Source organism: Antennarius striatus, chromosome 6 (assembly GCF_040054535.1).
Source record: "Antennarius striatus isolate MH-2024 chromosome 6, ASM4005453v1, whole genome shotgun sequence".
Classification (NCBI taxonomy): Eukaryota; Metazoa; Chordata; class Actinopteri; order Lophiiformes; family Antennariidae; genus Antennarius; species Antennarius striatus.
In genome coordinates this window covers 19674898-19700621 of record NC_090781.1, presented here as the reverse complement: position 1 = coordinate 19700621, position 25724 = coordinate 19674898, and the positions used below count along the sequence as shown (strand labels likewise).

The window sequence follows — 25724 nt, the reverse complement described above, 5'->3', positions numbered from 1 at the left end:
AGAAGAACAGGGGTCCTGATGAGGCATTTCAAACAGGCTCAGACAGAGGCAACCTCATATGTGAAGTTGCCCCCGCCGACATCCTCCTTTTTGTCTTTCCTTCCCCGAATGCTGTTATCTAATGTCAGTGCCTGCTCCGTCTTAAGCTTCTTTCTGTCCCCTGGGATTCAGCGTTTCTCCCCCATCCTCTTACCCCTCCGACATTTACCTCTCCCCCAACTGTGACAACAAACTCCCTCTCTCAGGGCAGAAGACAAGACAAAAGGTGGAACCAGTATCAGCCTTGTCAGACTTCCTCAGACGCCCCCACCTTCACTCTTCTTTCGTCCTTCGCTTCCTTCCTGTTCACGTCCACCTTCCTCCACCACTTCGGATCTTGATCTTCGTCCTGTTTCGTCCTGTCTCCACCAAACCTTCCTCCTTCCCCGCTCAACGTTCCTTCCTCTTCGTCTTCCTTTTTGGCTAAACTCCTTCCTCTTCTAGTGTGTTTTCCTTTCCTTTCTTCCGGTTCCTCTCAGACACAGACATAACAACTGTTTCCTCGTTTCTTTTCCTTTCTCATTCGATGAATCCATCCATCTTTTCACATCCTCTGCCTCTCACCTGCTCTTCCAACCTTCTTTTTAAACTTTTACCATCATTTTGCTTCCTTGCTGACTAAACTTTTGTTTCTTCTTCACTCAAAACATATTTTTCTAATGATTGAAATCCATCATTTTTTGTCCTCCCTCATTGTCATTGTTGACATCATACCTCCTTCCATCCCTATTATTGTTTCTCCCACAACCTTACTACTTTCTCTGTCATAAAACCAATACAATGAGCCTCATCAAGGGCAACAGGCGGCCTTTAAATCTCACATAATTGATACCCCCCCCTCCTATAGGTGTAAGCGTTTCTCCTTTTTGGATCTCCTGTTTCCAGATCCTCCCATACATGTGTTTCTCATTGGCTGACAGTGATAGGAGTGATGCTGTAGAACTAATAGGGAGAGGAATAATGAAAATAGGAAATGCAGAGCACATGGATGGGGGGAGGGTGGGGGTACACTGTCTTCTGTTAAATATTATCTCCTCTTCCCATTATTTCCCCATGAAAAATGAGTCTCTAACCAGTTTAAAGACGACTAGATGTTAAAAATCATCAGTCTGTAAATCTACCCCGTGTGCTTGGCAGGTCTGCAGCAGCGGCATCTGTTCCACAACTGAACCTCTTTTTTTGGGGGGGATATCCACAAATAGAGTTCTGGTCTCGTAATTTGCAGTCATCATTTTCGGAGGGGTAGCAGTTTGCAGGCAAGAGACATTTTCTGTAAGGATGTTATATTTAACTAGGCAGAAAAGTCAAGTGATTTTCATTATGAAATACAAAAGTGAAAATCTTAATATAAGGCATTTCATTTTGTTGTTTTTGACGAAGAACAAATGAAATCAAGAGAAATGGGACAGAAATTAAAAATGACATTTAATCACACCTCTTTTTCAGTTTCTGGTTGTTTTATTTTAAAGCGAAGAAAAAAAAAAAAAGTCACCTCTGGCTCTGGAATGAAAATCATATGAACAAAAGATACGTAGACAGAAAGCCCTACCGGAGGAGCTGCGTTGTTTTGTGACTTTATTCACTTTTAGTGAAAAAAAAAGAAAAAAAAGGCAGCAGTAAAGTAAAAAAGCATGAGTTACACAAACAACAGAGCAATACGCATGACAGCAGCTCAACACCATTACAGGTCTGTTCATGCCCAGAGCACCAGCGATCCTGCAGCGATGGATGTACACATTCACAGGAACAAATCTTTCATCTGTCGTTTTAATACTTCTGCTTGTGCAAAGCTTTAAAAACAATTCTAGAACTCATAAAAGTGAATCAATGGAGGTTTTTAGCAGCGCTAGCATGAGCGACCGTTTCTGCCCGCTGCTAAGCTATCTGACCCTCTCATTTCAATAGCAAGTGATAAACATCATTTCAAACACCAAACTGTGCCTTTAAGTTTCTCAAGCGGTCCAGATGGAGGCGGCGAGAAGCAGCAGGAAGCCCATTTTTACTGGCGGCCGAGCAGGTAAATCAGACGTTTTACTGGAGACAGCCAGCGAAGACAGTAAAAACAGAAGTTTATGATGATGTTTGAAGCGCTGAGCATGGCCCAGCGTGAGTCTGAGAGTGGGTTTATGAATAACCGGCTTCCATATGGTAACCATAGCTGGAACATCTCACTGCAGCCACAACAAAACGTGTAGAAGATGACAAATCTATATTTTCTTTGTGGGTCTAATTGTTTCCTAGAGACCGCTTAACTTGTCACATCATGAGGGGGGCAGCCTGAGGGACCCCCCTCCCACATCCAAACACTTCCAAAGAAGGACACCGACAGGGGCTACACACACTCATACAGTCGGTAAGGCGGTTCTCTTTGTAACTAGATCCTGAACGCACACACACACACACACACGCACACACACACACACACACTATGACACGATAAAGACGATGAGTCGGGGTCAGCAGCAGTCTGTATACAAAAATGTCCACTGAGTGAATTCCGTATTTAAACAACGCTGGAGGTAGAACTGGACTTTCTTTGATGACCGATGACATCATCTCCTTTCCCGGAGAACGACAACTTTTAAGAGGAAGCTGCACGCAAACACACACACACACACATACACACACCGACACACACTACAATCCGGTACCTTCCTGTGTGGCGTGACGTGTTGTGTCATGGCCATGGGGAAACTGTGGGCTCCTTTTAACTGTGTCTTCTCCCAAAGAGAGGCCAGATTCTGAACACACTCATCTTTGGAGCGCAGAGGGACGCTGGACTTACTCTGTTCAAAAGAGCACAAACAGATATCACACAAAACGGTTATACAAAGTAGTTGAAATACCGAGATACAGGTCAGACAGGGACAAACAACAAGTACGGACAAAAAGGAGACAAAAAATAAGGTTGGGAAAACAAAGCGAGCCTTTGTGCGAACGTTTCAGAGGATGGTTCTGTCTCGGACATTTCTCAACTGCGAGCTTCACAGATGGCCAAATGTGATGAGGAAGGTTCAAAATTGAAATCCAACACAAAATTTATATTTTTTCATCTCACTGCAGTCATGAAGTTTTCTACTGTTTCAAATTTTCTGCCTACAAAAATACATTAAGTAGCATCCAAATATCTCAGAAGCTCATTCAGAACCTTTGGAGGATGAAGCTGTTTTTAGTTTTTAGTATTATTCATAGTCATAAAGCAGCTGTAAGGAGTCCAGAATGCAACATCCAAGTATCCTTTACACAGCGAGGGACATTCCCAGAAAGTAAACCCTACTGATTGATGATGATTTCCAGGTTTCTCCTCCAGTTCCTCTCTGAAAGGACAATGAATTTTTTTGCAATACTTCAACAACTACTTGATGCCCAGTTCAGCAGATTTATGTTCCTCTATTTCAACTACTTAAGGTGAACTTTAGAAACTTGTTCTTTCTTAGATTACTGGGTTTGTCTTAGCAAATTGAGTGTGGAGGTTACTTTTTTTTTTGTTTGTACCAGCGTTGTGCACCAAAAAGTTGTCTTTTAAATTCTGTTGTACATTATTCTAATCTATTCTCTTCTTTTCTACGAGAACACCAAGAGTGCCGAAATCCCCGTGAACATAATCGTGTAAATGCACTCGTTCCAGTGTTCTGTGCACCTGCAGACGTAGGAGCATGATGTGGATCCAGAGATGAGGCTGCCGGCTGGACAGGTTGAAGCAAGACTTGGCGTAGAGGCAATAATGGCCCTTAAGAGGACAGGAGAAGGAAAGCTTGGCCACGCAGCCTCGAGTCGAATCTGTCAGAAACATGCAAATAAACACAGATAAAAAAAATCTTTCATATTTAGCAAATGCTCAAAAGTTGCCCATCTTAGATCTAAATCCCAAAAAGAAACCAGCCGTTTCTCTTTCCGAGTGTTTCTGTTTGTCTTTTGCACATATGGAAATGTGAAACCCTGGGATATACATTTACTGAGCTGTTCACAGAATGTAAGGACAAAGCATGTCATGATAATCACAAGCTACCTACTGTAGCTCCTCACAACAACATGAAGGTTTCTCCCATCTTTGAAAACAAAAATCACGGGATCTGCTTTGTTAAATGTGTGTGTGGACATAAACGCCACCATTTAGGTGAGTAAGGAACATGAGTTCCGACTGTTGTCATGGCAACAGTCCAGACACGGTATTTTGGACATCCATCTTCCCAGAAACACTCTTCAGCTCCTCCAGGGAGTCCCAGGGTGTTCCTAGTTCAGAGGAGATGAGATTTGTGGCTCTACCCCAGAATCTCCTCCATGTTGTACCCAAAGAACCTCCAAAGGGAGGCGTCCAGGAGGCTTTCTGACACAAGGTACGGATGACATTAACAAGTCCCTTCAGGAGCCAAGAGGCAGCGGTTTGAATCCCAACTCTCTTCAGATATCCGTGCTCATCATCCAACTTCTGAAGCTGAGGCCGTGTAGTCTGGAGAGCTCATCTGGATGCGAACATGAGCAGCCAAATATGATTCATGGTATGGATCAATACAGTAAAAAATAAATCCCTGAACACGGGAACGATGGAAGGGTGAGCGTGAAAATACAGGACATGCTTTTAGAAAGCGAATTTGATTAGAAGACGTAAGAGGTTTCTCATTTCATGACCTGCTTCCAGTCTGCACAACACTGCACCCCTAAAACAGTGAACTTCTACACGTGTGCATGACATTCATCTGTTTCTACTTTAACATAACTGTAGTATGGATGGGAGTGAACCAGGCCGATTTCAAAACAACCCTCTCTCGCTTTACCTTCATTAATAATGACTGACACTTTCCCCCCCAAGACCATTATTTGACTCGAAATTATGAGGTCACTGGCGTCCCCAGATGAACGACAGTAGAGGATACACTTCATATTTTCTCCAATAATATAGAAAAATAGACCTGCAGTTCATTCTGTTGGGACATCCCCTTCATTGTTGTTTCGAAGCTATCGAAAACACCACAGACCCACATGTTTCTTTATCAAAGACATGACCATTGTGGTTTGGGTCAAAGAGGAATGATCAAAAGATCCAGATAACCAATAGAAACGTCTACATGTAAGCAGCGTGGCCTGACCTGTAAGGTTTCAGCTGACACTGCATTCAACCAACTGGTCGAGGTGGATGGCTGCCCTCCAGATTCTGGGTCCTGCCCGGAGTTTCTTCCTCAATGAGGGAACTTTCCCCACCACTGTTGCTTATGCTTCTGTTGAGTTTGTCTTTCTGTAAAAGCACTTTGAAATGTCTGTTGATGTGATTAAGCTCTCTACGAATAAATATATATTATCCTCTTTGTCGGGTTTTTGGGAAACCATGGATGTCAAGTTCTCTGGGCTGATGGAACAACTCATCCTGCCGTCCATACGATGTGACCTACATCATATTCATACATCGTCTGGATGGGCTTACCTTCTATCACACACTGCTCCGGTATGGGAATATGCTGCATCGTGTCTTTACAGAACTCTCTGATCGCCTCCATGTTGTCTCTTAAATGGACCAGCAGTCTGTCGGATTCCCTCTGCTCCTCTTTCCCTCCAGCCGGCTCTCTGCTTTGACCTTTCTCGGCCTCTTTGCCTCCTCTGTCAGGGGAAGTTGTGGCAGAAGCAGACTCCTCGCCTGCCAGCTTCCTGTCGGCCGGCGGTTCTTCTTGGTTTTCCGAGCGCAATTTGGCTATCGGGTTGGAGTAGATGCCGTCTGGGATCTGCTCCGACCCCTCGCCATCCTCCCCCACGTCTGAGTTGATGGAGCGTGAACGCACTGTGTGAAGGGCTAGGCTCTTTGACCTGACAAACACGAGATAAAATCAAAGCCCTGCAAAATCACAAACCTTAAATAAAAATCTGCATCTTGTTTATCTATTCAGACGGAACATTGAGATTAAACTTTTCTCCAAAGACATTCCCACAGAAGAAGAAGAAGAAGGAAGAGCAATGGTGTCACTTGCTAGCACACCTGTTAAACCTCAACTCTCTGCTCTCTTCCCGGACCGCTTGGCTCAGGCTGTAGCGCCGCTGGGGGACGGGAGAATCCTCCACCGCCTCCCCCTCTCCAACACCATCCACCATTTTTTCTTCAAGAGCTTCGATCTGCACTTGCATCCGCTGCTCAGCCCCTCCTCCGCCAGCTCCCGAGAGAGACGCGCAGGGCGATGGCGGGCACGCTTCGTCCGCTCTGTAACACACGTGGACGCAAAAAGGTTACACTGACAGCTGGAGGCACGTGAGAGGGAGCGGCGAGCAGACGCATCCATCCTTTTCTTTAGCCAACAAGTCTTCGAGAGTATCCCAAGAAGAGGTTCTAGAGGAGCTTCTATTCCCGCACAAAATTCTTATTTTGGAAAGCCGTGCATGTCATTCCCACACCGAATCCCATCCATCCAATCCCTTACCTGCAGTGCACAGCCGTTCTCTCCTCCAGTCTTCTCCCCAGCTGCCTGGCTATGGCGGTGAAGGAGTTGCTCATTCTGTAAATGTCTTTCCCACATCCTCCCAGCAGAGACGGGTACCGATCCGTCAGAGATCGGATCTCCAGCAGGAGTGTGTGGTGAAAGCTGTGCTCCATGCTCCCCAGAAGGAACACCAGGTAGACCAAGGAGTTGTGAGCGTGAGTCTGGAGAACGAAGACAGTAGAGAGAAGACGCTGAATGCAGGACGTCAAAAACACAGTGTTTGGGTTTAAAACACCCCATTTGATGGTGACGTTGAATATTTTGAGAGCGTTGAGGTAATAAAGATCAGATTTGATCCAATTCGATACACATTGGTTTTACACTTCCAAGTTGTCCGGGGGATTGTTTTGCTTCTTTTTTTCCCCCTCCAACAAAACAAACACAATAAAAAATTTTTTTATGACATCACAACCGACATAACATAATTTGCAGCTCTCTGTAAATCTCTGTTTTGAATTTAAATCCAAAACATTAAAACCACATAAATTAAAACAGTAAAAACAGGATTTAATAAAAAACAAAACTCAAACTTGTGAAACCACACTGTTTGGACTGAGAAATGGACTACAGATTGTTTTCTGAGATGCAAACTGATTGAGTGACGTAGAGCCAGGGAGAATCTACAAAAAAAAAAAAAAACCACAGCAAAAAAACCCCCCAAAAAACCCATCAGGTTTATAAATAGCTATTGATAAATGTGTAACAGGAAATATAGCTCTCTTTAATTTACTATGTGTGCGCCGAATCATTAGAATAAACTTGGACCAGTAATTCCCCTCCAATCCAGTGACACATGCAGATCTATCTGCACTGGGAGTACCTCCGTTGGTGGTAGCACATGTGTTTCTAAGCAGGAGTTAACATTTATTTCAAGAGAAAGCGTCAGACTTTACATGAAGATAAAAATACAACTGTCGAGAGACAAGACAGATGAAAACTACCATGTCCTTTTTCTTTCTTTTCTCGATTGCATCATTTCCCAGACTGTCCGTCCCCCATGATGCTCTCCTTCCTTTGCAGCCGGGCACATGGCCAACAGCTTCGCTCCAAAAGTATCCCATGGAAATCCTTCCGTTTCTGCATGTTTTCCCTTCCAGAGCGCATTAATTATTACATGATTAGGTGAACTGTAAGCACTTTTAGGTGCTGTGACTTTAATACATGATGCTAATCCAAAAACAGGAATGAAAAGAGGAAAAGTATATTCGTTCCAGTCAGATACCACTCGTGTCATGACAGTATACTAATGTAGTTTTATGGAGTCCATCAAGGGGGAAAAATTCCAGTATTTCCCATAATACTGGAAAATCATGATCTGGCTCCGTTTTGTTACCCCTTCGTGGGGGTATGGGGGAGGGGGAAGGGTTTGGCTGGAAAGCACTGCTCCATCTTTAAACATGAAGAGTCATCAATATCCCTCCCCAATGTCCCATTATTCTTTTTCATATTGTGCATACTTTTGCACAAAGAGACAGCATTTATGAATGGAGTGAAATAATGAAGATAGATATGTAGAATTAAAGCGTAATAAATGTCAGGTCAGCATGAAAACAGCCACAAACAACATAAATAAGACGATAAGCGAAGAAATGTGTCGATTAGCAGAAAAATGATTTGTTCCTCCATCATCAACACTTATTTGACGAAAGTCATCAACATGAAAAACACAGTCTTGTGAGCAAAATGAGTCAAAATGCCATAGTTTGTCCTGAGGAAAACTTCTCCAATTTGAAGAGTGACACACACACACACACACACACACTCTCTCCCACCTTAATCGCAAACACTGACCAATAGAACACACTCCAATAATCTTTATAGCTAAGAAGAAAACATATTACTGAATAAAAGTACTGTTTTATTGATTAAATTCTTATTGCGTCAATACGGGGAGTGTTCGACATGGTCAGGGCTTTAAAACAGTGCAGTACCATTGCATTCATGGAATAGCTCACATCCTGTGCCAATACAGCACCACAATATCATTTTAATACGGGAACCTGTTCCCAGCGTTTGGGATTATGTGTTTGTCATCAGTAGTTCACAAATGATCAGCAAAAAAATAGGATTATCCAGATGCAGATCTGTTTTTGCTCTGAAAAAAGCTTCATTTGGAAGATTTGAATTTCTCTGATTCTGATTTATGTCAGCTCCACATTGGAGGTGGCGTCTCGTCAGCCAATAGACACGGTTCTACCAGATCCAGATTTACTTACAAGATTTTATGTTAACTTGGCTTGGCCTGTCATTATTTTCCATCCATGAAGGTGATACAGAGTCGAAATGGATACCTGGATTCACCTCTAAACTGAATGAACTCTTCCTTTGCCTGGGATTCATTCCCAGGCAAAGGAACATAATTTTAACAAACACAATTTTAACAAACACCAGCAAACAAACAAACATGGGCGATGATCGAACCAATCTAACCAATCAAACAGGTCCCTTTAAAGTTACTTCAGGAGCAAAAGGAATCCAGAGAGAGAATTTTGCAATCCTCTTACCATCAAATGCAAATGCATCCCTGTAAGAAAGTGTGTGTGCATGTGACTTTGTGTGTGTGCATGCCTATGACTTTGTGTGTGTGTGTGTGTGTGTGTGTGTGTGTGCAGGGCACAAACACAAACCCACAGGAGGCATTGTCCATTGCCATCACCAGGAGGCCTCTGTGGAGGCATTTCTCAGAAAAACACGGCTTATTTGCCAAATGGTTCCAATGTGAGGAAAGACAGGACAGTGAGATCTGACCAGCCTTACGTGTGTGTGTGTGTGTGTGTGTGTGTGTGTGTGTGCGCAAGTGTGTATGTGCATCTGTGCTGAAACGACATTGGCAGGCTCCTCCAGCAGAATAAAAAGAAGGGAGCTTTTGGAGGAGAACTGACCCTGGAGTAACACAAAACTTTATTAGGACTTCCAGCTTTTTAAGTGTCTTGGGCTCACATCTATCTTATGTGTAATCCGTGTGTGTGTGTGTGTGTGTGTGTGTGTGTGTGTGTGTGAGTGCTGACATGTGAACAATTTTCATGTGTTGATTCCATTAATTGATTTTAAAATGGCTGGACTGTCCGTCCTACTTCTGCTTTCATTGTGCGGTGTTTTGTGGGCAGTTGCGAGTTACTTTACTTCAGCATGAGGAGTGGAGACATGTCTGTTTTTCCAAGGCTCAGCACAGTTTGTACTGTACAGGATTAAAAACACTGATTTCATCCCTGACAGAGGCTTCCTCATCTGAGGCAAATGCTGTAGTAAGCTTCCCATTATGAAAAGTCGTGATAACCTTGGGAGCCAAAAAAGATCCGTCCGTGACCGAGTACTGAATGTACTGAAGGTTGCCTACAAGTCCGACATCAGGAACCCTCACCAGATGCTCTCATTTATATAATAATATGAAGCAAAACGACGTTGAGTCTCTGGTGTTTGTCTTGTTTCATCCTCGGTCTGGTAGCAACTTCAAGTCCTTCCAGGTTCGCAAGGTTTTAAAGATCCAGAACAGATGGCGGCGCCCCATGGAGTGAAGAAAGGAACAAAATGGAATGAAGAGATCAAACCGAAATGAGACGGCCACTGAGGACAAATAAAACGCAACACCAAACTGTTGTTATACGACAATGAATGTCCTTGAATGACAAAGTTATGATCAGGAACAGGAGAATGGCCAGAAGCTACGGCTGGAGGTAAAGACAATACAACTGACAGGAAGGAGGGGAAAAACTGGAAGGCCTCATTGAACCAGTCGATGCCTGAATGATTCTGGCGGTGAATCGATTACAAGCTCCTATGAGCAGCTGGGGGATCAATGATCTTCTCTCCTCCTCCTCTTCTTCTCTCCACATTTTATCCTCATAGACCCTCCCACGAACTTGACTTCCTTCCTGGAGTCTTTGTGCTTTGCAGGTTACCGCGGACTGCTGGGATGATGGTCGACACCCACTGACATCATTGTCATCACCGTTTCTATTACTATTATTACTATTATCATCATTATTGTTGTCATTATTATAACTAAAAACTGTAATCCTTCCTTTCATGATAGCCGTTTTTACCGTTTCTGTTGACGGCCCACTGAGTCCTGGATCTGCTCGATTCTGCCTGTCAAAAAGCTTCTTTTCTCCCCCCCCCTCACCATTTTCACCACCTGTTTCCTGGTGGGGGGGGGATTATCGAGTCGGTGGAACAAATTGCCAGTCTGGACATTCTCGTAAAGTCTCTCGATAGAACTGATGTTGTATATTCAGGCTAAAACGAGACTCGCCGACTGACCTTCTTCAGTGTGCATGTTTCAAACGCCTGCATCACTTCCTTCTGCTCCCTCAAGCATGAATGGCACCTTACAGTTTTCTCCACTTGCTAGCCCAATTAACCTTGCAATCACCAGCTCAAGTGTTTTTGCAGAATGGCCCAGGGGTCGACAGTCAGTTAATAACTGACAGCCCACTTTTTACGACAGAAGAAGGACCATTAGGGGCAAATGAGCCACCCAGACTAAACGCTAGCCGAGTGTTTTGGCCCCTAGCTTGGCCAAAATGAGGCTCATGGGACAAATGTAACCCGGTCCTAAACAAATTATGTTATTATCAGTCTTAAAAAATGTTCATTACTGGCAGCAACAGTTTGAGGTTTAGTATCCATAGCATCCAAGCACAACGGCAGACAGGAAGTGGAGGCCAGATCAGCTGGAAGATGCAGGTCGGCTGAGATTATCCTGTTATGAAGAGCACTTTTTTCTCTCGTGTAATGAAGCTGCTTTGTTTGGTCAGCTGTGAGGAGACAGAACTCCCCCAGGAATCTGCACGTGTTTGCTCAGGAAGGACCTGCAGTGATGTACGTGTCAGACAGCAGGCACAACCTCCAGGTCCACCCACTGTGAGAGTGGGTGGACACACAGAGAGCGAGAGCAAGTTACCAAACACATCCCACTTCAACACAATAATCACATCTAGCTTGTGCTGCATTTGGTTATCCTGACGAGACTTTGCACGAATGGAGGCGAGTTTTTATTTCCAAACAACACAAAACACCACCTGATTTTTTTTATTTATTTTTGCACTAAAACGTGAGTTACAAAAGCTATGCTACATTTTAACATCCAAATGCAAATAACTGCTGGAAATTAGAACTGACTTATTGATTTGTGTGTGCGTTTCTACCTCACTGATGACGCCCACAGCCCCGTGGATTTTGGCCACATGACCAAGGAGAACGGGGAACTGTTGCCCCACTGCCCTCACAGCCGGCAGGAAGCTGACGAAGGAGGAAGGGCTGGCCTGGGACACGTCCACAAGCGCCCCCAGGAGGGCTTCAGTTAGGGATTGGTCTCCCAGGTAACTGACCAGTGTGGGTACCTGGGGGCTCAACATCTGAACGGGAGAAAAGAAACAGGTAGAGGTGAAGGTAAGGAAAACAGACCTATAATTCCGAACAGTACAATCTCTATTTAATGCTTCTCTTGTCCTGAATAATCGGGTTGATTTAAAAAACATCTCTCCTCCAGGGGAGATGTTCAGCCCTATAAAATTAAGGTTATGACATCAAGGTTAGCTGTAATCATTTCAGCTCCATATCGTCCCCAGTCAGTGAATATCATAGAAGATTTTCAAACTATTTGGCCCCAAGCAGAAATATCCTTTGTGTCTTTGTGGGGGGTGGAGATTAAAATAACTCTGGTTGGCTGGTTTTTGCGTCTCTTGTGGCTCACATGTGAGCCCAACTATGTTTTACCACCATGTGCTGTCTTGTTGGTATGTGGTGCTTTGTTCCCCTCGTGGTCAACATCAGCAGCTCTGCTCCAACATATACAGGATTAAGAGAATTCCCACTGAGAGCCTTGTCGTCCACGGGCGCTCGTCTTCTTCCTCACTTCAAAATACGCTCCGGTGTATGTGGGGGGGGGGGTTGTTATTTTTTTGTTTTTTTTGCTTTTCAACACAAGCCCGTTATACAACTAAGTTATATTTGACTGACTGGCAGAGATTTTTCCACACCACAAAAGCAAGAAATACACTTCACAGTAAAGCCAAGTCAAACAAAAAGATGTGATGGATACTTTAGTTGGATGGTACTTTATTTTCTCATAATCCCACAGCCTAATTGTGTAACTACCCCATCATAATTTTGAATAATGGGAAAATAATTGATGTTGTGTTTCTAAAAACAGTGTTGCCAAGGCTGATGAAGATGTCGCCAAGAAAAAAAGAAAAAAAAAGCTTTTACAATATTTGACCAAATATAATTTGTGCTAAGATCTCTTGGAAAGAGACGGGGGTGTACGTGGGCTCTATCTCTATTTGGCGTCTGTGGACGGGTTGTGTAAAACTATACAAACACTCACAAGTGGATGTTTTTCTGCGACCATCTGAATGAGTCGGATCAGATGCTGTTGCTCCGGCGACTCCAGCTGTGACATCATGGCGGTGAGGCTGCCGAGGTGACAGTGGATGGTGTCCGGTTGTTTGGGGTAGACCGACGGCAGCACTCGTAATAGCATGTGGTTACCTAGCAGAGATGAAGGGAGGTTAGATCATCGACATGTCGTTTTTAAATTTATTGCTGCTGCTGTCAAAACCAGGATCGAGACGTTATTAACTGTGTCTTATAAACACGGAAAACACAGGACCCCCAGTCATGGTACGACATCTGCATTCAGTAAATCAGACATTCCTTATGTGTTGCCAATATTATTTTCAGGACACTGCTGCAGGAAATAAGAACACATGATGCATGAGAAAGGATGGAGGCGTTTGAAAATCAGCACGCAGCCCGAGAAAACTCACAACATTACCCAACAAGCCTTCGACTCATGGAGTCAACATCTTTAAACCATTCAAATCGCTGAACAAAGACTTGTTTTCAAATGGAGGGTTCATCATTGGTGACATTTCAAAAAGACGGAACAAACACGAGATGCTGTCAATTTAATGTGCAGCCACTGAAACACTTTAGGGCTAATTAGAGAAATTTCTACTGTGTTCATCTTAGTTTACATCATACAGCATATTATTTAACTAGTTAAAAACAGACCACTGATTTTGCGGCGACAATGAAAAGTGAAGGAACCAATTATGAGATGCACACCTCATAGCGTGCAAGAAATGCAACTGAATTCCTTCCATCTCAATTTGAAAAGATGATGGGGATTATTAAGACGTGGACGGATCAAAACTTCTGTTTCTCCCAGATTTTGTTGCAGTTTACGACAGAAGACTGAAGGACATTAACACAGAAGGACGCGTTTCAAATTTCACTTAAAGTTCACAAAAGAGTTTTACAGACGTAGTAGCAGCAGATGTGTCTCCGCTCTGCTATCTTTGCTGCATCGATCAGTTAGCATGTTTATGGTGTTTGAAGTATCTATAATGAGCATCTGGTCTACAACATTACCAACAGCCGGTATCTCATATAAATCACTGTAACCTTGAACTCGGCTGGTACTGATCAGAGGGTGAGATTAAATGTCCTGCTCTGTTCTGTGCAAAGGCAGAGATGAGGAAGCAGAGTGCACATAAATATCATCCCTTTAATCATAGATCACACTGTGTTACATCAGGGGCGTCCCACACAAATCACCCTAAAAGGGGGCCGTTACTGTACACATGCAAGGAGGGGTGGGGGGGTATTAATAATAACCGTGTAGTTTCAGCATTTACAGGTCTGTATAGAGGAATGTTGAAAGGCAGGGGGAGGTGAGCGTAAAACACACCGCGGAGGATTTATAGAGCCCCAAATCTAAATACATAGGGAGCACATGTGAGCCACAGCTGGGACTGAATACACACTTTCTGTTAATAATTTGATTCCCCACATTTGTATGTGCAAAACCAAACTATTCCACCCCCCACAGTACCTCCAAAAACTCTGTTTTTGCACAGTCTCTGGTTTTCATAACCATTTCATTCCAGATCAGTAAAATATTCTGCAACCATGTAAAGGTAAATTCTCTGGCAGTTAATAAGGAAACAGATTGATCTGATGATCAAACTCTGATTGAGGAAGCAGGACGGGGCATTTTGCTGAGATGTTGGTGACATTGTGTCATCATTGTCATAATAGTTCCTCAAATCACACCGAAATCCAAAGACGAGTCATAAAAGAAAATCAACAATTCTGCAGAAAGTCCTAAGTTTCGAAATTGCTCCCATAATTCCTGTAAGATAAACTTCAGTCATGGGAAAATGAGTTTCGGCATCTTTTCAGCAGTCGATGTGGTATTGATAAGCAGCCACAGCCCACGGCAGAGAGAAAACCATAAACTGATGGCATCATTAACTGAGTCGGGATCTATGCAGCGAAATCACAGCAGCTTTCTGAAACCTAAATCTAAAATTCACAAACATATCTCATTTAATAAATGTCAAGCACAGATATTTGATCACATAAAGCTGATGTAACTGAATCCTGATTGGATCAAGATACACTGAAACTGAAAGTTTAGCGATGTGCAGAAACGACACACGGTGAATGTCTCCAGGAAAGAATCTTTCATTTGTTGTTTTGCATTTGCTTTTGATTTTAAAGAAAATCTCTGGATAGATTATAAACTTTTTTATTGTTTATCATTTTCATTTTCAAGCTTTACATCAAGGACTCCTTCTGACAGCCTTAGGTGGACATCTCCAGGAACACTAACAATTTTGACTAAAGATTTTAAATTGAAGTGATATGCTGGGACGGACAGGAGGATTAGGATTGGAGAGGAGGATGACAAGGGATGGATGGATTACCATTCATGATTAGAATTACTTGAATAATGTGATGAGCATGCAAATTTGTTTCCAATGAATTCACTGGAAAATCAATAAAAAAGGGTCATGATTAGGTTCGATTTTGAACAAAAGCGAAATAATTCATACACAGTAAATAATGCTAGATTAAATTCTGGCTAGCTACATCTTGTCTCTACAAGTCATTCAGTCTACTTAGTTGAGAGGACGAGGATGCTGATTAGCAATGAATAAAGCAACAAATTCCTTCAGTTTTGCAGCTAAGTCTACTTGTAAAAATGTGTGGCTCATAAAAAGTAGTGAGTACCATGAACGTCTGGAGAAAGATCTGACGAGAAGGCCACTCAAAATAACAAATATCTCTGCAAAGGCCAAACTGAAGGCAAGACCTTAATCCAAATCCCAACGAGACATGGCTGCCCTCGGGGTTCTCAGGATTCACCCCGTTGTCCAGATCTAGACAGACAGACCAATGCTGGACAAAACACACGACCCCCTCAGTGGAGGTAAGTAATGGACTATTGTTGCAGATCTATTCTGAACAAAAACAAAAGCATTCCATTCATATCCAGCAATAAACGTGACCTTCCAAAGGAAACTCCCAAAACAATGAAGTCTTATGAAAGGGGGATTATTGGCCAGGAGGAGATTCACAGAAATGGACATAAATGATATCCAGAGAGTTGTTTCTGGATATGTTGATGATTTAAACACAATTTATGTAGCTTCCAATGATCATTTCATATACGGATGTCCCAGATGTCTTATTCCATGTAACTCAAATGAAGTCAAGTGGGGCGAGGGCCTGGAGAACCTGTCAAAGTCAAATAGAACAGACAGGGGTCCAAGCTCTCCCCGAGAGGCCATATCTTTGGGATTCTGTGCATTTTTATTTCATGGGTGAAGCCGGCAACACGGTGTAACTAATGTAAAGTATTCAGGACCATATGAAACATGACTACGCAGCTGGAAGGGATGAACTCAGCCCAGCACAGAGAAACACATGTGAGGATTTTCACATGTACACATGACCCGTAATGTTTCATGCATAAATGTTTTTTACATTTAAATAATAATTTATGCACCATAAAAGCAGGCCACATGTGCAACGCTTTCAGGCCATACATCTAAATATTATCCACTTCTCATGGTCGATAAAAATGATCAATAATTTTAATTTTTTTTTTTTTGTACTCGACTGATAATAAAACAAAGTTGGAGCAGCTTGACATTGTGAAAATACATGCTGTTCTTATTGTTCCTTGCATTTATCGACAAATAATCCGAAACACAAGTAATAATATGTCCGTCCTGCAGAGTTTGGCGGTCTTTGTTCCTTCTTGATCCCATTTGGATGAGAACACATCGCTTCTGTTCCTCCCCGTTTAATACGTCAGAAATTCACTCACTCCATTCATTTCGGTTTGCTGCATTCATATGTTTTATATACTTCATGCTGTAATGTTCAATTCACCCCAAGGGCAAAATAGCAAAAACAGCTGATCTGAGGTTTTATGGAGTTCAAAAACGAAGTGAAAGTAAACCAAATGATCTGATAAATCATTGGTGCACAGTTTTATAGGTTACACCGTTTGGAGTGCTGTACGCTGTCCATCTTCACTCTTCAACTTTTATAAAGCGACTCCACTTCAAATAAAATACCGTCCTCTGAAAATGCTTTTTGTTTATGCGCACACGCTGAAGCCATTTCTTTTGGTCTGTCAGGGAAAGTTGTCTGATGTGTTTCCAGGTGGCCTCTTTCCCACCTCGGATGGCAGTTATAGAGCAAAAAATGTGGAAACATTTACGCTGCACATATTCCCGCATACTGTGCATATACTCACATGTGCATGTGTCATTCTCCATTTATAGATTTATCTTAGGAGCATGATCTATGTCTAAGATAAAGCATCATAGCATCCTCCGCTTTGTTCCTGAGGGAACCACATCCAAAACCCCGTTTCATGGCATTTCAACATAAATTTGATTTTTTTTTTTTTTTCTGAATCTTTGCTGTCAGCTTTTTGTATCTGATTTCTTATTTCCTGTGGTGCATAGATTTGAATCTGTGCTTTGGTCTTTTCTTTTTTGCCACGGCATATTTTTGAACTTGGATCCACAAAGTCATGATGAAAGTCTTTTTTACAACTTCTCAAGGTGACGTCTGAGTGGTGCCATTTAACTGTCCTCCAAGGTAACAAATGTTATTGTTGACCATCACAGAAACAGAAACAGACGCCCTTATAGGCTCAAGCGCCAAGGACTTCCTGACAGATTGAATATCAGTTATCATCTGCATTACATTGACCTGTTAATTCTTTCATTCTAACACATGTGGACGTTCACAATATCATCTCTCAGAAAATCCCAAAAATCCTTGGAATCCTCCTCAGTAGTTCAAATAATCAGATTACAAATAAATCATACTCATATTTAACCAGTAAAAAAAACTAAGCAGACACCAAAATTTCAAAATAAGAGCACTTCAAATAATGAATCACAATCGAAACAAAAAAAAAAAAAAGTGAAAAAACTTTGAAGCTTCATAAAGATTTTTAATCTCACGTGATCCTGGCACTGATAAAGAATCGCTGGTACACAACTCGTGAAGAGGTGTGTGACTCAGTGGGTGTGTGAGAGAAAACAGATACAATGAAAGACAGACAGATGGAAAGATGGTGGAAGGAGGTGGGGGGGGGGGGTTAGAGTCTGGAGGGGGGGGCTCCAATCTCATGAGGAAGTCATTATTTTCATCTCCTTGAATAACACAAATCACACAACACACACACACACACACACACACACACACACACACACACACACACACACACACACAGAGTTTACACACACAACTGTGCACATCGTGCAACTGGCAAATAAATAAATAAACAGCAAAGCAGGAGAACAATAAACCCATTTAGAAAGCCCTGAAGTCTGGGATCCATTCAAACTTACTCCAGCACACACACATGTTGACACACACACCATCTCTGCATGGGGCAAAAATCAGGAAAGTTTATGTTCTCTACTTCTTCCCCCTTCCATTACCTCTTTCCTCCCCCTCTTTCTCTTTCTCTCACTCTCTCTGTGAGTCACAGGAGTTATATCTGATTACGAAATAGGGGCTACCTCCAACGATGCATTACTCACCGCCTCGCCCACAGGAGTCCGGCTTTTATATTTTCTAGGCAGCCAAGCTTTCTTTCTTTTCGCAAGGATGGAAATTTAGACTATTGATCAAATATTTACACCGAAAAAACATTCCTTGGAATATAATTCAGAGCTGAAACAAGCGGTTAAGGTAAAGTTTAGGATTTATTACTATTTACCCCAGGTTGGATGTTATTTCTGCTGTTTTTGGTAATACAGTTATATTTATCAAAAACACTTGTGATTCCTGGGAATCATTACACCAAATAAATCAGAATTCCAGACAAAATTTCCCAACATTCAGGCCTCTTGTTCTTGGAATGAATGGGTCACAGCTATTAAATGACGGGAAACGCAGGGGGCAATTATATCATGCTTTAAATTACAATTCAGATGTGGAAAATCTGGCCAAATGAGCTCTTGGGGGTGGGGAGAGTCACAAGCAGTCACATGGTCAGGTGGATCAGAAACCCATATTAGCTCATCTGATCCGGATGACAGAAGTAAGGAGATTACAGAGATTACAGATGTCCTGATACGACTCCTGTTCACAACATTTTCCTGCACAGTGACAGATCAGCATTAAAATTTCACGCAAGCTCTCTTTCGATTTCCCATCTTGTCAGACTTTTCTGTGGAGATGCTGTGCATTCTCAAATTTCACTTTTTACACCCAAGCAGTTGTAATAAACCGGATTTATCCTGTAAGAATCTTCCTCTAAGTTTACAGTTACAACAGCGTAGGGTCTTTAAAGTGAAATAAATGTCAGCTGGTGGACCCACAGCAGCCCCTCTCTCTGTTTGGATTCTTCCACGCTGCTAGGCTTCCTGCCAAAGGATTGCTCAGCATTTAATGAGAAAGAGAGAAAATTGAAAAGAGAGAAAAGAGAGAGAGAGAGAGAGAGAGAGAGAGAGAGAGAGAGAGAGAGAGAGAGAGAGAGAGAGAGAGAGAGAGAGAGAGAGGTGGGGAGTCATTAAAGAGGAGGGGATAAATACTGTATGAGAGTCAGGGGTTGAAAAGCAGAGTTCTAGACCTTCAGCATTGCAGAACCTGAACACACACCGTGACTAGCCTTCTGTTTCCAGACACACACACACAGAAACAGACGGGCAGGTAGACCACAGAGCTGACCTGAAACTCATTCATCATCTGTCGGCAGCAGCAGCAGCAGCATGTTTCTGCGGAGGCTCCCCCAAGCCGTGTGCATGCTCTCAGCATGTTTGTGTTTGGTTCGTGCGTACGGGGACGATGACATCGAGGTCAACTACGCCGACAACTACTACAATGAAATCACAGAAGGAGACACTCCTGAACGTAAGTGTTAAAGTTTCTCCAGCTGATGTCAGATATTTGAACTTTGAAATGCACCTTAGGAAACAGTCACACATATGAAGGATAAAGGGGTGCAGAGAAACAAAGACGGATGAGAGATAAAAGCTGAGATACAGTAGCCGATTCAAATGATGCAAAAACTGGAAACACATTTTGGGTTCATGTCTATGAATGAGTCTTTAATTTCTCTGATGATGCCTTTGCCTTCTACTGGTGGTTATGTTACTGGTGTTTATGTGACAATGTGGATTTTACATATGCATTCAATCTACTCAGTTTAGGTCAACTCATATATGTTTGTTTTATGATCTCACCGGACAGTACTCCTCTACAGTTTTTAATTTTTGAAGTAAAATTACAAACTATAGAAAAGAGAAAGAGGAAATGTAGTGTCCAGTTTATGAGGTGGTGACAGCATTAGAGACATAAATTATTAAAGAATATCCAGAGTTAGACTGGGAGCATCCATTTGGGACAGACGCACATTACGGCACGAATGACTGGTCACCAGTTGCAGAACATACAGTATGTCTCTGTGAAACTACAGTAAGGAATTTGCTTGTGCATGGAAGACAAAGAGTGAGCTGCAAGTGTTTGTGTGCACGTATTGTAGTTTGTGCATCAGGTCTACTTGTTGCTTTAATGCTGGCAGAGGGTGTAAATGCAGTGCTAACAGTTACCAGGCAGGAAGCACAGCTTGCAATTTGTTTAAACATGACTGAGAGCAAAACAGAAGGGTGTCTGCTCAGGACGGTAAAATACCTGAATGAATGTGAGAATTAAAGGGAAGTGGCAAACGTTCAGGATTGAAGGATGGTGAAGGAGGAAGTCAAACAATGTGAGCCGAGTATGTTGAGAGGTCAGAGCCTGGAGGAAGGCTCGGGTCATTTCTTTTGACCTAAAAAACAACCTGCAAAACTCTGGCAGGAATTTGGATAAATGAGGAAGATATGAAAAAGGTCATTCGTCACTTTTTAAAATGAATGATGCATTAAAGATGATATGAATTCTATAAGCCAACGCAGAGCAGAGCTTCTATATACGATGTTATCTTCTTATGCTGGACAAAAAACAACAACAACATCCTTTTGAAAAGTCAGACAAGTAGCAGATTTGACTCCAACTCAGTAGCTCCAAGGTACCACAAATCACCAACGTCCCGGGTCATTTTACACCTACTTACTCCCAGATCAATCAAAATCCTTATAAACCCCTGACAGGCCTGGGCCCTTAGGTTGGTGAGTCAGAGAGTGCACGAACCTTCTGCCTAATTTACTTTGAACCTTGACGACAGGCAGCCAAAACAAATCCTGCAGCCCTGTGATAATGCCCCTCCAGAAGAAATTTTCGGTTATAAACAGACTTTGAGAGGCTTAAATGTTAATCAGAACAATGTGTCTGACATGTATCGCCCCTCCAGGATTGGTTTACCTTCTTTTCTCCATGCATCTCTGTGCAGTAAGTCGTGTTCTCGGGGTTCATTTTGTCCCAGCTGACACTTCCTTTTTCCTGTCAGACGTTTCTCTCCACTGCTTCCTTGAAATCCTTACTCTAATGAGCCTGACGAACAGATTAGATTTTCTGTTGCAATGAAGTCCGAGTGAATACTAGTGCATTAACTGATTTGATAATTAAAAATAGTGATTAATTTATCCCTCTCTTTTCTTTCTTTTTTTTAACTCTTCCTCTGTCCAGCCACACCAAGCCAAGCCCCTTGTGGTTCTACGGACCTGACCAAATGGGACAAACTCTTCATGATGCTGGAGAACAGCCAGATGAGGGAGAATATGCTGCTTCAGTATTCAGATGACATCATCAAGGTGGAGATGAGCTCGCTGCGCGCAGAATTGATTAGGTTGGTCCAACAGAGGCATCGGTATAATAATTATAACCTTATTGGATATCTTCTTGGGTTATCATCGTACATGTCAGATGAAATGGTTTACAGATTGAATCGGGATCCTGGGTTGACTTGTAGGTTGTCTGATTTTACAGAAGGGCATCTTTGAACAGGTTAAAATCTTTTAAACTTTTTTTTGCTCAGGACGATATCAGAGTACGGTGGCTCCTGTGGGTCTGCCGTGGAGACAGCAGGAAGAATGATGTCCTTGCAGCTGGAGAACCGCCTCAAAGAAACCCCGCAGCGGAGAGATCAGACTTCTGATGGTGGGAATTCCGTCGAAAAGTCAAGCAACCTCGAGGCTATGCTGCAGCAGCTCCTCTTAATAGTGAAAACACAGTCTTCCCGACTGGCCAGACTGGAGGACGGTTTACTAACCAGCCCAGGAGCTGGGATAAAGCCGCATTCGCACAAAAGATACGATATTCCGGAATTCGGAAGCATTGCAAACCAAGAGCAAGAAATCCCGTCACAACAGGCAGTTTTAAACGGCGTGCTGGCTGCGCTGCACGAGGAGAGGCTGAAACTGAACGAGGTGCTGAGGTCATCGAGGCAAAGATACATACCTGCAGGTGAGCTATTAATCTAACCGCTAGTTATCTCCATCTTTGTTTTTACCTGTCGCAAATCTGTCTCTTTGTATTCTGAACCGTGCCATCTAAACAACCTTCCATCTTCAATTCCTGCATTGACACTTTCGGGTCATACTTCAAGTTAAGGAATGAGACCCCCCCCCCACACACACACACACACACAGACGACTAATCTTGCAGCTTGGGTTTGTCCTAAATACCTTTTCCACTTCTTTTGTCTGTCTCCAGGCAACCTATCCTTTTCCTGTCATTTAGTAATATTAGTCTCAGACTAAGACTGACAAGCGGTTGGTTACGGGCTGAGCCATAAAATGACACATTATATCTGTTTATTTAATGTTTATTGTCAATATAGTTTGGTGAGTCATCACAATGGAAAAAAAAAAACCAACGCGCCCATCAATCAAACTTTGCCTCCATCTATTTCCAGTGACATATAGTTAATGATACTGTTTACAGACAATAATTTAAGACAATGAACGCATGAAAAGACGTGTGGTATGAGCCTGAATATAAATCCACCTCACATTGAATGCATGCGGTTGTAGTTAACAGAACTACTGCTCTTGTCTGCCGTCCATCCGTGGATTAAACGCTGACTTATAGCAACAAAACGTCAGAAAATTTAGTAATTGAGTGTGAGTCAGGAAACTTGGATCCAACTCATACCCACAAAGCCACCATTCATGTCAGAAGACAATTTCATTTCCTGAAATTAATCACCAAAAAAACGGCAAAGAGAACCTGGTAGGTCGTATTACTCATCTAATTTAGAAACACACATGTTTTTCGGTCCAGAAATATAAAGCTGGCCTACAAGAGAGACGAGACAGAGGTTTTTTAATCATTGGCCAGTCTCCACAGAAACCACACAAAAGCACACTGAGAAAGCATCTGAATGGAAGTCATCACGGACAGACCGCTAGCATGTTCAAAAGGTCTTTCACCGTTATTTTTGAATCAAGGAAACTCAAGACAAATGTAACATTGCTTTTAAGGATCTGTGTCTGCTAACAAGCAACAGAAGGGTTTTGGGATTCAGAGTGAGAAAGACCAGGGGGCGTCTAAGAATACATTCAAGAGAAGGAATAAAGGGAAGGAGAAAAAACATTTGTTCTATGTTTTATCCCAATGAAAAGACATTAAGATCTTTAGTAGGACATAGATTTAGACTGATTGTCATCATATATTAAATATGGAGTCCCTCAAGGCTTCATTATGTGCCTAGTCTTTTTTCTCTATGTCCATTTTCCTGCTAGCCCAAATTCACACAGTCTTGCTTTGCAACCAGTTACACCTCCTTTTGAAACACAAACATAAAATATAAACACAAATTAAAACATTGGTTGCTTCAAACCGCTTCACAATTTTTCACCTTGCCCTGCTACGTTTCCTTTCTGGCTCTCTATCACTTACAAACTTTAAATTTGTATTTTTTTAAACGTAATGTTCCACACACGATAATCAATATCTCATTTCCTGGTTCTTTAGGTTGTGAGATGGCGCTTCTCTTCCCCATGCGTTCCCATAGGATCTACACCTCCGTCACCCCAGGTGTCCCTCAGTCCCTCCCCTCCTTCACCGTCTGCATGTGGGTGAAGCCGACGGTCGTCTCCAACAAAACCGTCCTGTTCTCCTACGGAAATCGCAAAAACCCCTACGAGATCCAGCTGCTAGTCAGTCAAAGCTCGGCGTTCTTCACCGTTGGAGGAGAGGCTCACCTGGTGCAGGCACGGGGCGTGGTTAACCCAGGAGGCGCGTCAAAGTGGATTCACTTGTGTGGGTCTTGGATGTCCGAGCAGGGTATGGCATCACTTTGGGCAGATGGGAAAAAGGTGGCATCCACACCCGGAGTGGCCGAGGGACATATCATACCCCACGGAGGATCGCTCCAACTGGGCCAAGAAAGAAACGGATGCTGCACCGACGGCGGGATGCCCGGGTTTGAGTCAGGGTTCGATTCCAATCTGGCGTTCACAGGGAAGATGACAGGGGTGAACATGTGGGACAGGGTGCTGACGGCGGAGGAGATTTCCCGGCTGGCTTTGTGGGAAGGCCAGGGCTGCGAGCAGAGGGGGAATATAGTGGCGTGGGGAGTGACGGAGATGGTTCCACATGGAGGCGCTCATTTCATCAACTAACAAATTAAGACCCTTCATGCTGGAAATTACCAAAACGATCATCTCCATCACTTTCGTTATGAACACTAATGCTGCAATGACCTTTAGGGGCAGGTTCAAATGACAGACAGTCAATGCTGGGAGGGACTGAGAGTTTATTTTGTAGCCTTTTGAACTGCTGCCATAGAACACACACACACACACACACACACACACACACACACACACACACACACACACACACACACACACACACACACACACACACACACAAACACACACACACACGTGAGCAAAATAAGAAATCACAGATAATGCTGAGAGATTTTCTTGTAGGTAGAGTGACATGTTAAACAGCAATAACGCATTTCTCTCTTTTTAGCAAGATTTCTCTAGAAATATAAGTGCAGTTAATCAGCTATGGATGCAAAAAAAAACCTATTTAACGTTATATTTTTTTACTATCTCTGCACTCTTATGGGTACAATTATTAAAAGCTGAAAATGGCTTGTCATCTATCCTATTACAAGTTCGACTACACCGCTATTGTGTTGCAGTACAAGGATATATGAAATACTTGTGTGACTGAAAACTGCTGTACTTGCTTTCATTTCATTCATGACCAATGTGGCGTCTCTTGGAGTAACTTAAAACAAAAAGTTTTTCAGCAACGTACTGTTTAATTATCATTTTGTTGAATTTGTGAAAAAGCTTTATACACTTTAAGGATTTAACTTTATATGAGTTATATAATTCCAGTTGTCTTTTATTAGTCAGTAGTTCTCATTTAGTTTTAGGATAATAAATGCGTGTGGCCTTTTTTTTTTTTTTTCATGCTATATAAACTAGAGACCGGTATATTTGTAATGTGACCATGATGGTATTTTTTTGGATTTGATAAAAGGAACCGTGGACAATGTTTACACAATCTAATCATATATGACTGTCTTGTATTATACTGTAAATTGTTCTTTTGGTTTGTGTGAAAAGGTGAAATTGAATGTATTTTGTATATATTAATAATTTGCATAATATGACAGAATGAATGGAGAGTAAGTTTGAATAAACATTTCATGTTGGCTGGATATGCTGGAAATGAGTGGAGATTTTTTTTTCTCTCGTGAACTTCCTATCAGAACTTCATTAACTGTGACCACCTGTTGGTCTGCACTTAATGAAAAGTGGTAGTTTTGTAAAACACTTTTTATTGTCATACAAAGCCCCCAAGCGTTCAGTGAGATGGTGATAAAAACAAAGTTGGAGGACTGAAGGGAAAAACTCAGGGGGGGGCGCTGTTGTATAGTGGCTCAGGAAGGAGCCTCTGCAGATCTGCAGAACTAGTAACAAATATCAGGGCGAAGTATTTCAAACATAGGTCTAAAAATGACCGAAGTTGTAAGTTCATTTTCGT

The 25724-nt window shown here is 42.4% G+C and overlaps 2 protein-coding genes across 3 annotated transcripts in view; one reads left to right on the top strand and one right to left on the bottom strand.

The window, feature by feature from the left end:
* veph1 (ventricular zone expressed PH domain-containing 1) overlaps nucleotides 1-25724 on the bottom strand; it is a 57386-nt gene that overhangs the window by 19260 nt on the left and 12402 nt on the right. For both annotated transcript variants that reach the window (XM_068318099.1, XM_068318097.1), the window contains 7 exons: nucleotides 12829-12992; nucleotides 11648-11857; nucleotides 6441-6661; nucleotides 6005-6223; nucleotides 5459-5835; nucleotides 3680-3819; nucleotides 2691-2825 (listed from right to left, as the gene is read on the bottom strand). In XM_068318099.1, the coding sequence (XP_068174200.1) occupies nucleotides 2691-2825; nucleotides 3680-3819; nucleotides 5459-5835; nucleotides 6005-6223; nucleotides 6441-6661; nucleotides 11648-11857; nucleotides 12829-12992 (1466 nt within the window). The remainder of the gene's footprint in view (nucleotides 1-2690; nucleotides 2826-3679; nucleotides 3820-5458; nucleotides 5836-6004; nucleotides 6224-6440; nucleotides 6662-11647; nucleotides 11858-12828; nucleotides 12993-25724) is intronic.
* On the top strand, nucleotides 19393-25472 carry ptx3a (pentraxin 3, long a). The gene is made up of 4 exons (XM_068317390.1): nucleotides 19393-19682; nucleotides 21396-21555; nucleotides 21745-22172; nucleotides 23685-25472. Exons 1-4 carry the CDS (start codon nucleotides 19541-19543, stop codon nucleotides 24332-24334), a joined length of 1380 nt encoding a protein of 459 aa, XP_068173491.1. The 5' UTR covers nucleotides 19393-19540; the 3' UTR covers nucleotides 24335-25472.